We start from the raw sequence: 15,104 nt of genomic DNA on the forward strand, positions 1-15,104 counted from the left end.
GGCTGAGGTATAAAAATCTGTATTTATATTACAAAGACAGAAGGTACAGCACAGCCCCTCCCTGGGAGCAGGCGGGTGGGTGGCCTGTCTCTCTCCAGGGAGGATCTTGTAATGTGCCCACATGGCCAGCACCAGGCCCCCTGGGCGGCCCCAAACTCTGGCACAGAACCTGCCTTAGTGCCCTAGACGTGGGCCAGGGTCAGTCCTGTGTGCACAGCAGTGGGGAGGGGACCCCCGGGTAGCTGGCCCAGAAGTAAGCAGGGGGTAGGGAACGGGGGCAGCCTGCCTCACCCAGCAGATGGGGTTGTCTGGGGCAGAAAACAGGGCAGGGCCCTCAGGGCCATAGTTGGGTGTGGGGCTCCATCTGCCCAGGAAAGCAGGCTTGGGCACCGTGCCTCCAGGACCAATCTGCAGAAGCAGGCCCAGGGCTCTAAGGAGGAGCCTTCCTGCAGCCTCCCCAGCCAGCTGGGCTTACACCAGCATGGTGTGACCTGCAGTGCGGGTCACCTCCCGACGACGGTCGAGACCCAAACCTGAGCCTGCTACAGTGGCACACACAAGTGAGAGGGCACAGAGAGAGAGGGTGCCGTCTGGTCTCTTAGCTTTCTACAGACCCGACAGCTCAGGGGTGCTCTTAGCAATCCGTCCGCTGGGTCCCCATGGCCACCAGCGACAGCCAACCTGTGCCAATGGCAGGAGCTGGACGGAGGGGGAATGGATGTGTAAGTGCTAGCACCACAGCCTGGCCCCGAGGACCACCCCTCACGTCTGCTGTGTGGGGAGGGCACCTGGGACCACAGCACCCCGGATGGCCAGTGAGGCCACCTCCCCGGCCCATATGGGAACCATGGCTTGAAAAGCCACAGTGGAGCTGCTAATATGGTCAGTTGAAGGCCAAGGCTGGTCACAGGGTAGGATTCTGCTGGCCGGAGGTGTTGGGGGGTGGGGTGGGGAGCTGCTGCTTTAAGATGCCTGGACCTGTAAATCCTAAAGCAGGCCCTTACTGCAGGTATTCTGCCCTGCTCAGAGGGTATGGGGAACGCTCAGTGGACACGCTCAGGCAGACAGGGCCCCCGGGACCTCCGTGCAGCTAGAAGGAGGTGCCGACAGAACAGTTTTCCTTACAAGCACCAGCAAGAGGTTTGGACAATCTCCCGAGCGCCTCCGAGCACTGCCCCACAGGCCTGCTCGTCACCTGCCATCCTGAGCCCACACAGGGCAGGTTCTGTGCCAGAGCTATTTTCAGGGGTTAGGCTGCCTGCCCGGGGCTGTCTCGGCCTGGCTGAAAATACACACGACCTGGAAATGCGTTACAATGCACAAGAGAGGGAGCAGACACTGCTGGGTCAGCCCACTCCCCGAATATTGCTTACTGCGTGTGGTCCCTGGAACAAGGACTTGGGAACGAAAGGCCAGAAGCTTCCTAACGCCCGGGACTGACCACCCAGGGTGTGCTGTCTTCATCAGCTGCCAATGTCTGAAATCTAGAGTCCTCGCCCCCCAGCCCGGGGAGCAGGTGAGAACCTATTTCTCTGGTTAGCAGCCCCTCCCCTCACCCCACCAGGAGGCCAGGCTGCATAGCAGGTTCCCACAAGCTGCTGGGGACATGACATTGTCTGTCAGCGACTGGGTCATGGCTCCTCCTGCCAGGTGACAGAAAGCAGCCCCACTGCCCAGTGTAGCCCCTGACCTGGCCCTGTAACCTCTCATTCCCAGGAAGTTGTGGATGCTGGGAGGGACTGTCCCATGGGCAGAAGGCAAGGAGGGCACCTGCTGGGCAGGTGGAGGGCATCCTGTGAGCCATGAGGGAGATGCTGGTGGTGTGGTTGGGGTGGGGCCAGACGCGGGACACAAGGCACACTTGGACGATGGTGACAGACAGATGAGTCCCTGAGACGCTGGGTCGCTCCCACCCCTTAGCACACAAGGACGCAACAATGCTAGGAAAATAGAGTACAAAAATCTCGTACAGGAAATAGAAGCGGCAGCACACGCTGACGGCACTCAGCGGGAAGCTTTGGAGCTGTTTTCTCTTCTTAAAAATGTTTCTTTTGTTTTTTGGGAAAGCATCTCTCCCAGGAGCCCTGCTCTGGGCTGCTAGGTAGGCAGTGCAGCCATTATTTATTTATTTATTATTTTTTTTAAAGAGATGAGAAAGCCCCTGAGGACCCAATTGCTTCAACTCTCCAGCCCCTGCCATACCTCAGCCCCTGCTGGGAAGAGAAGCCCCCTTCCCTGTGCAGACTGGGCAGGTGACCAGGGGTGGGAGGGGGAGCCAGGCACAGGCCAGGGGCCAGAGTTTGCCCAGAGGACCAATGAAAGCCAACCACCCCTGGACATGTGCCCTGTGGTTCCCAGGGACCCCTGGGTCTGGTAACCATGTGTGTCTGCGTGTGTGTGCGGGCAGGTGTGCCTAGGCGTGTGCATGTGTACATCTGAGGGACCTAACAGAGCAGAAGCTGCCTAGCTGGGTGTGGGGTGACCTGGCCTGCCCCAGGAGCCCAGCCCTGGCTCCTGACACCCATGGGGTGCAAAAGCCCCTCCCCACCCTCCTGCCCCAAGGTGCTCACCCGAGTCCCGCCCTTCATGGATCCCTTTGTCCATGCTTCAGGAGCCTAGATGTGCAGCTGGACGGATGGAGAGCCACTCCCTTCCTTCCTTCCTTCCTTCCTTCCTTCCTTCCTTCCTTCCTTCCTTCCTTCTTTCCTTCCTTCCTTCTTTCCTTCCTTCCTTCCTTCCTTCCTTGCTCGGTCCACTCCTTTCTCCTGGGATCCAGGCTAGGGTCTGAGCTCCCGCAGTGGTCATTAAGCCCCTTACACGGCGCCCGCCGAGGTTTGCAGCAATGACATTTAATACTTCTGGAATGATTAGGAATCTGAGAACAAACCGTGGGCGGCTACGCTGGGCTCCAGGATGTGGGAGCTGGACCCGCCCCCTGCAGGGGTCCCTGCCCAGCTGGGAGGGTCGGACGGCACAGTGCACCTTGACAGGCAGGCAGGCAGAGGTGGGCAGCCCAGGAGGTGGCTGGAGCTTCCAGAATGGCACAGCAGTGGGCCCACGCAGAGGCTTGAGAGGACTGGAGGGTTGATGCACTTGGCTGGATGGGCAGGCGGGCCACGGAGCAGAGACCACTGGGCCTACGAGAGGCCCGGGCAGCCAGGCCGCCGGCATGGGGGCCCATAGCCACCGTCGCTGCAGCCGCCACTCTGCAGGCTGTAGTGGTCATCCACGTCACTGCTGCTGCCAACACTGTCCAGCTCACCAGGGCCAAACTCCATGCCCTCGACGTCCACTTCTGGGGAGAACAGAGGGGATGGGGTCGGGCACTGTGAGGGTGCCAGCGGGGCTCCCTCCAAAGTTAGGGTGGGTCTCTGCCTTTCGTGGAAGCAGAGGCTCCGGGTGGGGGTGCAGGAAAGATGGGGCTCCGGGTCTGCGGCTTGGTTAAGAACACAGCCCCTGAAGCCCCATGCCAGGCTGGAGCCCAACTCTGGCCCTCCTGCGGGCAGGTCACCTTGCCCAACTCGTCCCATTATTTCTGTCACTGCACACAGAGTGCTTGGACGGTGCTGGGGGACACAGTGTCACACGGGCATGTGCCGCCCACTGCTGTCACCCCCACCCCTCCCCTTCCCAGTTTCCCACCCAGGGGCTGCAGGAATGAAGCACGTGCCCAAGGTCTGTGAGGGCTGCCCCCATGTCCCCACCTTGCTCTGAGTCGTCGGTGGAGACGGCGGAGCCGGTGCTGTCCGTGCGCACGCGCTCCAAGCTCTGCACTGACAGCTGCTCCAGGCGCCTCTTCAGGAAGCGGTGCTCCCGCTGCAGCTGCTCCTTGATGCTCAGTGCCCGGCGGTCCTGCTCCTCTAGTTTCTGGGCGGGTGGAGGCAAGCTGTGAGCCTGGGGGCTACCTTCACCCCTACACTGGGGCACTGAGGCCTAGGCAGCTTCCCCATCCCCAACATGGCCTGGGCCCAGGGCCACAGGGTGCCCAGTCCCTGTGGGCCCCAGAGGCTGGATACACCCCCACCAGGTTGTGACACTAGGCGCCACCTCCCAGCCCAGTGCTCTGTGTCTGCTGACCAGGTCCAGAAGGCCCACAGCCACCAGCCAGCTGGGCCAAGCCAAATCACAAGTGGTCCTGAAGCCCTGGGACAGCGCTGCCCAGCTCTAGGCTGGCACCTCCTCCCAGAGGACAGCAGTGCCCATGGCAGCTCTTCCCTGCACACACTATGCCCACTGGCCTGTACCTGCCCACCTGGCCCCCTCGTCTTCTCCACAACTTCCTCTGCACTGAGACATCGGATGCTCTGGGAGGGCCCCAGAACATGGGCCGGGCCTCTCTCGAAACTCCTGCCACCCTGCCTGGGGGTGCCCATGCCTATGCAGGCCCCAGAGGCCCTGTAAGGGGACCGAGACCTGCCACGGGTGGCCCAAGTATCACCAGACCCCGAAAACAGCAAGTCTCAGTCTCAGACCTTGGGGGCCTGCCCCAGGCAACGTCTCACTCGGCCCACAGCCCACTGCCAGCCCCCCAAGACCAACCCTGCCCTCTGCCCCCTACTGCTGGGTGCCTACTTCCCACTGGGCTCTCAGCATCAAAGGAACCCCACCCTCCTGGCCCTACTTCTCCTTCCAGGGGCTGCCCCTTCATAGCCCAGGGCTCCGGAGGGGAGTCTGTCACCCACCTCCACCTTCCCCAGCCCAGAACTGCCACCTCCCACCCCGACCCCCACCCAACAAAATCCAGCACGTGCCTGTGGCCTCCCAACCCTCAACAGCTCTCGCTATTGCACCCCGCCCCACCTCGAGATGCCCCCCAGGCCCCTGAGGTGCCCCTGCCGGGCAGCTCCCCACCCACCCTGTATCGCTGGTCACCCCTGGGGTACACAGGGCCAGGCTGGGGTCAGCCGCGGCAGCTGGCCGGGCAGGGGCGGTGGGCGCGGCCCTGCTCACCTTGATGTGTGTCTTGGCGCGCTTCAGGAGGCTCAGTGTGGTGTGGCGCGTGCTGTCGGGGCCCAGGGGCACCAGCTGCTTGAGCTGCTCCAGGTACAGCCTGAGTTTGGCTCGTCTGAAAGAGCCAGAGACAGAACCATCAGGCCAGGCAGCCCAGCCCTCAAGGGCAATGGCAGTGGCAATGGCAGCAGAGCAGGAGGGTGGGGGGTGGCCAACTGGACTCCTGCACAGACTTGCTGAGGGTCCCCTTCTGGAGGTCCTTCCCATCTGGCTGGCAGCAACCCAGCCCTTGGAGCAGCCTGGCACTCACAGCCCTCCAGATGTCCCAGCACAAGAGGACCTGTGGCGGGGGCCAGTGCAGCCCCCCAGAGCCTCAGCGTGCCACGGCCCGGCACTGCCCAAGAGCCTCAGCTCACCCTGCTGTCACCACCCGCCACAGTGGAGTCTGGGGGCTGGAGTTACAGCCCAGAGGAGGTGGGGGAGGTGCGGGGTGCGGGTGCTGGTCAGGCAGCTCCCAGAGATCCGGGCTCCTCAGACCAATTTACGTTCCCTGCCTCACCAAGGGCAGGGTGCTCACTGGTCACTCTCGTCACCACAGAAACATGAGTCCATCCGGGTCACGGAGGGCCAACGACTGGCCCCTCCCACCCTGAGGCTGGTATCCCTTTGGAAACTACTTCTTTCCAGATTTTGTCCCCGGGTCCACCCAGATGAATGCAATTTTTCCACAAAACTGGAACCATAAGACTCGGAGATGTCTGTTCACATAGGGGCCTCAGGCCTTCTGCCCTTGTACAAATGCTGCCTTTCCTGGCTCATCTTGTCTGGGGTGGGCAGGCAGGTAGAGATGGGCCAATGCTCACCCCCAGAGCACGCTCTGGCCACCATGATGATGTGGAATCTGCCCGCCAGACATCCCCAGGGTGTCAGAGCCCGTAGTCGGCTGAGGCTGTTTCTGCTCAGCTTAAGTTCCTACAAGAGGGCGGGGGGTGGGACTGCCTGCTGAGGCCCATGGGGGCACACGCTCCCCCCAGGGAGCGCCAACACTGCTTGTCGCATCTTTTCATCTCCATTCCCTATGTCCCAAAGCCCCAGCAAAACCAGTCTTGCTCAGCCTTAGAGACCCTGGGAGAAAGCAGGCCGGGATGGCCACCTCCTCTGGAAGAGAGCACCCAGGGCCTGAAAGCAGTCCGAGTGGAACCCTGCCCTGCAGAAAGGCTGACTACGCTGCCACTCTGTGTGTGGGCTCAGTCTGTGTCCCACGTCCACGCAGCACCCGCCTGCTGACCAAGCATCTCCCCACCCAGCACCTTGGGTCCTGGAAGTTCTCCAGGTGAACCAAGTTAGGACATAGGCAGAGGCTGTGCTCGGCCTCGAGGCCACGAGGAGCTGAGGCCTGAACTGCCTGGGCCCTGGGGACCTGCATGTGGAGGGTCCTGGGCTCTGCTTCAAGGCTGAAGAGTCTTCAGAGGCAAGCCCTCACCTCTACACGGGCACAGAGCTGGGGAAGGGGACGTACTACAGCATCCGGAAGTCACACCTCTGGGTCCCAGGCCACTGCTCCATGACCCCGATCCCCCAGAGTCCGGGAACCTCAGCCTCCTCACCCCGGTGCCCCGCTAAGGATGGGGCCACTAGGAGCAGAGCTCTGTGCTCAAGGAAGGGCTTGCTAATCAGGGACCCACCGCCCACCACCCAGTCACAGTGAGGCTCCGTGTCCACTCATTCTACAGCAAATGGCAATTCTTACAACCCACGTTTAATACATACTCAGTATGTGATCTCTGGGAGAAATCAGAGAACGCAAATTAGCAGGAAAAAAAAAAAGTACCCCAAATCCCACCACCCAGAGACAATCAACAATATCACCATTCCAGTAAATTCTACATTTTCGCATCATGAATGTTAAGTGAAAAAAATTGGCATACAGAACCACCTATGTGACAAGTGACCCAATATTGTTTTAAAAAATAAAGCAGCAGACGCACACGAGAGACTCAACAGGACACAATGAAGAGCAGGAAGCATGCGTCTCCAGGTAAGGTGCTTGGCAACGTTTATTTCTTTGACTTTGTGCTTTTTTTTTTTTTTTTTTTTTTGTATTTTCCAGGTTTTCTATGCTAAAAAAACCACATAATACTTTTACAATCAGAAAAAGACACATTTGTACAAGAAAGAAAAAACACAGCTAAGGACAAGTAACAGTGGAAAAATATTTGCAATACACATAAAAGACAAACGGTTAGTATTCATGACATTTTGAGCTCATACACATCAAAAATAAAAAGAGAAGTTTCTTGATGTGAAAACGGGCAAAGAACACAAACAGGCAAGATGCAGAACACAGATGGCGAACCTAACACAGGACTGACTGCACCTCAGTTTCTAGGAAATGAAAACTCACTAAGGAGACACGAGTTTGGGCGGAAATGAAAAGCAGTGACTGGCTCTCGGGCAGGCCAGTGACTGGATCCCTTCATGCTTCATGGGTGGACGGCAGTTCTGAAGGGCCATCGCAGCGACTCAAACCCTGGACCCGCATTTCTACTTCTCAATTTTGGTCCCACAAAGCTACCCCCCAATATGCAAATGTCTGCATACTCAGCGTTCACTGCAGCACCGTCTGCGTTAACCAGAGGGCCAGGCTAAGAACCTGCAGTGCAGGCGCAAGTCCTGTGCCGGAATCAGCACGAGGAGGCGGAGGACAGCCCAGGGACACAGGTGGACAGCGCTCAGGTGGTGTCAGGTGCAAGGTCAAGTTAGGAAATAGATAACAAGGTCTTGTTCTTATCCAAGTTAGTACCTGTGTGGAGGAGGATGCAGGCATGGCCTCCCAGCTGCCTAGGATGGCTGGCGGGTGTTGGGGGGGGGCATAGGGGAAGTCCACACGTGTCCGTGACGTACTTTGAAAATCATAAAGCAGACACTTCTCAAGAGACAAAGAGGCTGCCGGAACCTACTGTGTCATGTTTAATGCTGGACAACATGCCCACCAGCCCCAGAAGAGATGGCTATGGGGCCCTCTGCAGGTCCCCACCCTCCTGAGCCCCGTGTCGCGTCCTGTGCGGAGTGGGCATCCCCAGGACCTCCCTGCGCTGGAGGGGTGCCAAGACCCTGCAGACCAGGGCTGCACTGGGCTCCCGCTAAGCCCTCCTCTGAGGAGGCTACATGGCCCCAGCCCCCCGCCAGAGCCCTGCTGGTTGTCCCCAGCATTCCCAGGGGCTTGGAAAACCCACCACATCCTGAAGGATCCCTGTGTGGACGCAGAAGGCAGAACCTGCCTCTGGGAATCACAGCACTCGTGTTCAGAATGGCTCTCGTGGCTGGCCACAGCCCAGCCCTTGATACGGCCCTTCCCAGCGCCTCACCACAAGCCCTGCTCCCTGTAGGAGGGCCAGAGCTCCGGGCCGTCCCCCGGCACCTGAGGGGCAGGGTCCCAGCCGGCTGGCGGAGCCACTGAACACGCCTGGCCGGCCTGGCTGTTCCACTGGTGGCAAGGAAATGCTCTGGGGGTGGGACAGGGAGCAAGAGCAGCCCCTTTCTCCCCTCCTGTTCACCTGCATTTTCTAGCTGTGAGGTTTATAAAGGCCACATGTGGCTTCATCGGGAGGGACCCACACAGGACCTGGACAACCATCTCCATGCCGGGGAGAGGTAATGGTGGCCTGACTGAGGCCTTGGGCTGGCCTTTGGGGTGGGCCTGCCACTCCAGGGGGCGCTGAGGGCCCACTTCCCCCACACGTGCAAAAGCTAAAGCCTGGAGCTGGGGAGGGGGTGGGTTCATCCTGTCAAGGAACATGTGACCTCCACGACCCCCAGGCCACTGGGTTCTGTAGCCAAGTATTCTTCTTAGCAGACCCACTGGACCTGCTGTCTAGGACGGGAGGAGGGGAGGAGGGCCAGGGCCAGGCTAGGGTGGCCTGGGGCTGACCAGCCCCCCACAGAGCAGTCCCTGCAGGCCCAATGTGGGCATGCCTCCAGGGCCTGCCTCCCTGGGGGATGGCCGGTGACCCAGCCAGGTGCTTCCTTCCTTCCTTGGGACAGCACACAGCCCTTCCTGTGGCCAGCAGCCAGGAGCATCTGGCATTAGCACTGGGCAGCCACAGGTATAGCTATGACCAAGGTCCCTGCCACGGTCCCAAGCTGCAGGCCTGTGGGCTCCTCAGGGCTGTCCATACCTGCTTACTGGCCAGCCAGGAGCAGAGACCCGTGCACTGGGCTGGGGGGGGCCTACAGAGACCAGGCTGCCCACCATCCTACCTCTGTGTCCCCAAAGGTCCTCACAAGGCGCAGCCTAAAGGCGGGCTCTGAGAGAAGACGGCTGAGGCCAAAGGCAGGGTCAAGGGGCAGTTGCAGGGTTCCAAGCCCACCCCGTCCTTTGCTGAAGGGCTGCCATACCCTTGCCACCAAGCTCCTTTAATGTCAACCTCTTTGTCTGCCCGTATGAGAGGCACCATCCCCAGGAAGCCTTCCCCAGAATACCCCATGTGCCTGCCCAAGCTCCTGGGTCCCCATCAAGGCTTGTTGTCTCCTCCGGCCTGGCAGCGACCCCAGGGCCTGTCTGGCTGTCTGGGCTCCTGCAGCTGCCCCACCTCCATGGCCTTGGGAGCCCCTCAGACACACAGGACCAGTCCAGGAAGTGCAGCTCCTCTAGAGAACACGGTGTTCTGTCCCTGCCCAGCGCCCGCCCAGCAGAGGCCTGACCCCAGGGGAGCGGAAGTTGGCGCTGCCATGGGTGTAGATGTGCGTGTGGCGGGGGCAGGGGGGATACACAGAGACCTGGCCAAGCTGCAGAGCAGGCTGGGAAGGTTCAACTAGTATGCAGACCCGAGAGAGAGAGAGAGAGAGAGAGAGAGAGAGAGAGAGAGAGAGAGAGAGACAGACAGACACACACACACACACACACACACACACACACACACACACTCCAGCCCAAGAAGGGAGGAAAGAGCTGGCCCATTTTGCAGATGGAGCAAAGGTCCGGAGAAAGCTTCTGCCCAGCGTCCCTTGGGGATCACCCCAGGTCCTGGCATCGGGGTTCCTGCCTATGGGGCCTCCATGCCCACCCACAGCTCCCACCATCGCTGTGAGATCAGTCCTGACGGTACCTGCTCACAGGGGGTGAGCTTGCCAGTTCCTCGTCCCCACTGCTGAGCAGGTCCCAGGTCACAGAGACCCTGTGGGCAGAGTGAGGCCTGCAGCCAGGCTGGGGCCAGCCAGAGGAGGGACGCCCAGCAGCAGAAGACGTCGGGCCCAGGGTGACTGGGGCTGGAGCAAGAAGACTCCTCGGAGACTGTGCTGCCCTTCCTGCTTCTCACCAAGTGTCCCCTCCCCCAGGAGGACCCAGAGTGGACCTGGCCCTGCAGCCAGTGGGTGGGCATGAAGTGGGCATCCCTGGATCCTGCCCTGGGCCACAGCTTCCCGTCCGGCCCACATGGCCTGGGACTGGCTGCGCACCGCACTGCCCCTCAGACAAGACTCTAACAGGAGCTCCTTGGAAGGTGGGCCCCAGGGCGCAGGGGGCCCAGACCAAGAAAGCTGAACCGTCCTGGTGGGAGGTCAGCATCCCGAAGGCTAAAGACTTGCTCCCAAAGGGGCTCAGATGCCCCAAAGTAGATGGAGCTCCCCCTCTAGGGAGCTGGCCCTAACTGCCACACAGCACAAGGGGCCCTATCCCAATTGCCCACCCACACCTGGCTCTGGACCGCAGGCCATGCCCCCAACCTGGGCCCCACACCTGCCTCCCAGCATGGGAGTTCCTGAGAGCAGAGCCTGGCTCCTTCTTCAAGACTGACCCTTTCCAAGATGAGGGCACAGCCTGGCAGAGGGTAGGGGGTGGCTGGCAGCAGCATCCCCTCAGCAGAACAGTGGGGGGACGTGTCAGGCAGCTCACACAGGGGACTAGAGGTGGGGGTAGGGGATCACTTACCTGTGCTTTTCTAGTTCATTGTGTGAAGACCTGTTTAGAGAGACAGAAAAACAGAGCTCACTCCACTGCCCACCAGCGCCCAGGAACGACGCTCGCTGGACTGAGGGCCTGGCCCCTGCAGACGGGGGCGGCAGGACCTGGGCTGCAGGACGGCCCTGGGCAGGGAGGGCTGGGGCACGTGAGCCAAGTCAAAAGGCTGGGCAGACCTTGCACCAAGTGACAAGAACTAGAGACACAGAGGTACAGCCGTGTCCAGCGATGCCCAGGGCCACCCAGCTCACCTAGTGAGATGTGGGGGATAGGTCAGCAGGAAGGTCCAGGTCCCTTCCAGAGGGGTGGGCGAGGCCCAAGGAGCCATGGTGGCCAGTCCTAGGCTGACCTACCCTGTGCTCCCAAGGCTACCTGGGCACTGAGCTGCCTGTCTTTTGTTCCCCACTCCCCGAGACCAGTGGTGTCCTTGGAGCCACATGGACTGGCACAGAGGGCAACAGCAGGTGAGCATAGCGGCCAGGACTGCAGGACAGGAGCAGTCGTGTCCCGGCATTGCCAGCCAGCGCATCATCCCCACCGCCTTAGGCTCACACACTTGCATGATCACAGCCCATCAAACCAACGGACACCCAGGGACAGAGCAGACCCAGCCCACAAGGGACCAGCCCGTAAGGGAGCCTCTGAAACATGGATGCTTCTTGGGCCAGTGGGCAGCGGGGAGACAAAGCTGGCCCTTCCACTTTCCTCCAGGTCATGGTCTGGCAGGAGTGGCTGCCCTGGGCCCAAGCTCGGTCTCTCTGGGGCAGTGGCCCATCTGCGGCTCAAGCCCTGCCCATCTGGCCCATTCAGACAGGGGCAGAGTCCTGAACCCCGCATGGGCAGTGCCCCAGCCATTGCCCTGTGGGACAGTGAGGTAGTGGGGCCAAGCTCCCATTTCCAGGTCACCCCCGCTCCTCAGGCCAGGCCAGAGAGGGCTCCTAGGCCGCCAAGGCTGCCTCATATGAGAGTAGAGAACCAGGCCACCAAGTCCTGTGTCTCCCAACCCTCACCCCTTCCTGGAGCTTCCGTTGATCTCTGCCTGCCTGCCCTCACTCTCTCCTACTCCAGGAACTAAGGTTAGGCATCTCTCACCCCCACCCCTTGGGCCAGGGTGCCTCCCCATTCTGCCTGCCTCTGCCACGTGCCATGGTTTGTGGCCCACCACAGTCAACTGGGGCCCAAGGCTTCCCTTCCTCCCACCGGGGCAGCCGGCTCCTGGGCCTCCCTGTGTAGCCTCAGGACTGCATCCAGACTCAGGTACCAGGGGCCTCAGGGCCTGCCGGTCACGTGGGCTGGGCAAGGAGCCTCGGAATCTCTGCCAGGGCCAGCCGGGACTGGAGGGGCACAGACATCAGGCTCCTCGCGGGCCTGAACTGCAGCCCGGTGGTGTGGGTCTGTGGGTCTGTGAGTCTGCCCACTTGTGAGGCATGCAGGAGTAAGCAAGTGTCCTTCAATGTAGGGAAGCCCACCCACCCCCTCAGAGGCTGGGCAGGGCCCCACTGCAGGGAGAAGAGCCCCTCCTGGCCCAGACACATCCATGGGAGCCTTGGAGGGAGAGTCATCACACAGGAGGGTACCAGCAGTGCCTGTCATGGGCTATGCTTCTCACGGTGGCCTCGGGAAAGGTGAAATGCCACAGCCGGAGCTATGCTAAGTGTGTTCCTGGCATCACCTGGTTTGCCCCTCACTTCACCCCTCTGAGGTAGCTATTCTGCCCCCCTGCCCCCAGCAGGCTGGCTCCAGGCCCTCCCCCTGAACAACTGCCCTGAAAGCCCTTGCTGGAGCCCTCGGCAGCCACCGGGGCTGCTGTCTCAGCCCACACACGTTGTCCTCCTGCCCTACTACCCTCCCCTCACCCTGGTCCCAGCTGTGCCCATCTTTTCCCTCACCTTGGTGGGACACAAAAACCTTGCAAGTGTGGGACTGTCCCGCCCAGTCAGAGCCCCGGGTCCTCCAGGCCCTGCTCTGCCCTAGCCCCTGGTCTGGGCTGGCTGAGGCCCAGCTGGGTCAGGACAGCCTCAAGGGGCATCTCTGTGAGCCTGGGGTGGCTCGGGCACTGGGGGAGTCAGGCTCTGCCCACAGGAGCAGCAGCGAGGTGCGCCCCAGCCTGGGAGACCCTCTCGGTCCCTCCCAGTGCCCTCAAGGTCTCCATCCCGGCAGAACATAGAGGGCCAGGACCCCACTTGGGAAAGGAGTCCTGAGATGGGAGGGTGGCCTGGGCAAGTAGTTCAATTTTTCTCTGCCTCGGTTCTCTCAGTCCTAAAATGGAGATAAAAATAACGGCTCCTTCATGGGGTTAGGTGAATATTAGTTAGCATGTGTGTGAAACAGTGTGTAGGAAGTACTCACACAGCCTTAGCTGTGATTCTGTGTATCTGCTTTGGGTATGCCATGCCATGGGAGTCCAAGATCACGTCTGGGAGTTTCCCATGGATGGCATGGCACTTGGGACACTGAGAGCCAACAGCAGGGGCCTGTCTAGCTCAATGAAGATGCCTGAGGCATTGGTGCCCCCCCACGCCCCTATGCATGTCCTTTCCCAAACTGTCCCAAGCAGGGGACCAGGGTCCAGGACTCAGAAGCATGTCCAAGCCAGGGCAGATGGAGACAAACAATTCCTTGCCAGGCCCAGGGCGCCAGGACGTCACAGGAGATGAGTCCTTGTGCCAGCCTTTCTGTTTCCCAAGAACAGGCAGGCCACAGGAATGAACCGCACCCTCTGCCAAGGGGCCCCGAAGCCCCCCAAAGTGCAGCTCCCAGCCTGATGACAGACCTGGTCTGGGCCAAAGTGGGCCCTGGGCAGTGTCAGGTGTTCTCTGGTCCTCCTGGCAGCCAGGAGTGGAACCCCACGGGAACCCTAGCTGAGGGTCCCCACTCCCCACCCAGGGCTGTGCACCCCTGCTTCTGCAACCTGAGTGGAGGCCAGAGGACCAGAGACGCTGGTACTGGGAGAAGCTGCAGCATAGCACCCTGCACCCTCTCTCTCTCCGCCCCCTTAAAAAGGGTCCCCTGTCCCAAAGGAGACCCCTACACTTGTCACCAGTTTCACTTGTGTCAGGAGGCGGGCCGGAGCGTGAGCACCGTGAAGGAGTGGAGGCCCAGGGCAGGGCCTATGTGCGCCTCTTTGTCCAGGCCACTGGGGGTAGGGGGTCGGGGGACCAGCCTAGCAGCAGGGCTCGCCCCTAGGACACAGTCGGAGAGATGCGGCCCACCCAACCACCTGCGGCGAGCTGAGATCAAGGCGGGTAACCCCACGTTGCTCTGTACCAAGCCTCAGTCTCCCCAGACCCAAGGGGCACCGGCCAACACCCACTGACAACTTTTTTCCTGCCCAGAAAAGTCCAGAACAACTTGGGGGCGGGGAGCCGCTGCGGGAGGAGACCCCGGACGGCGGGGCTGTACGCGTGGCACTGTTTACGCGAGAGGCCGAGGAGGCGCGGCCCGCAGGAAGATGGCGACGGCGCGGGCGGGGCCGGGCGGGCGGGGCTGCGGCCGCGGCCCCGGCGTGCCTCCTCCTCCAGGCTGGCCGCCGGGGCGCACGGCGGAGGCCCGGCTGCGGTCCGGGGATCCGGGTCGAGGGAGGGCAGTCGGGGGGAAGGAAGGCCAGGGCCGGCCGCGCGAGGGGCGGTACCTGTTGTTTGGGGCCTTGCGCACCAGGCCGGCCGCCTTTGTTTTCTTCCTGGCGAAGTCGCCGTCGAAGGGCAGCACCGAGGCGTAGCCGTGCTCGGCCTCTGCGGACAGACGGTGCGGTCAGCGGGCCCTGTCCCGGTCCCGGCCCCGCCGCTGCCAGCCCGCCCGCCCTCCCGCGGCCCGGCGCACAAAGGGGCGCGGGCGCTACCTCGGTCCCTGCGCTCCAGGTACTCAGCCGCCTCCAGCAGGATCAACAAGGAGTTCAGCTCCATCCTCCGGCCCGCCCTTGCGCTCCGGGACGGCGGCGGCCGCTGCCCGGCCCACTCCGGCCGGCTCCGCTCGCCGCCTGCCCCGCGCGCCCGGCGGCCCCACTGCCCCGACTCCCGCGGACTCCCTGTGCGCTCGGCCGCCACCCTCCGCCTCTGGTCCTCAAATTGACACTTATGGGCGAGCGGCGGCCCGCACAGCCAATGGGGGCCAGCACTCGGGCTTCGGGGGCGGACGTTGGCCCCAGTCAGGCCAATCGGAACCGGCCGAACGCCTCGGGTCGGGCCGAGAATGTTGA

The 15,104-nt window shown here is 61.6% G+C and overlaps 1 protein-coding gene across 1 annotated transcript; it reads right to left on the reverse strand.

The window, feature by feature from the left end:
- Window positions 1-3: 3 nt before the first annotated feature.
- On the reverse strand, window positions 4-14,977 carry MXD4 (MAX dimerization protein 4). The gene is made up of 6 exons (XM_074320289.1): window positions 14,748-14,977; window positions 14,541-14,640; window positions 10,880-10,909; window positions 4,951-5,065; window positions 3,705-3,867; window positions 4-3,295 (listed from the first exon to the last, which is right to left on the reverse strand). Exons 1-6 carry the CDS (start codon window positions 14,809-14,811, stop codon window positions 3,138-3,140), a joined length of 630 nt encoding a protein of 209 aa, XP_074176390.1. The 5' UTR covers window positions 14,812-14,977; the 3' UTR covers window positions 4-3,137.
- Window positions 14,978-15,104: the final 127 nt, after the last annotated feature.

Source organism: Rhinolophus sinicus, linkage group LG02, assembly GCF_036562045.2.
Source record: "Rhinolophus sinicus isolate RSC01 linkage group LG02, ASM3656204v1, whole genome shotgun sequence".
NCBI classification, from domain to species: Eukaryota; Metazoa; Chordata; class Mammalia; order Chiroptera; family Rhinolophidae; genus Rhinolophus; species Rhinolophus sinicus.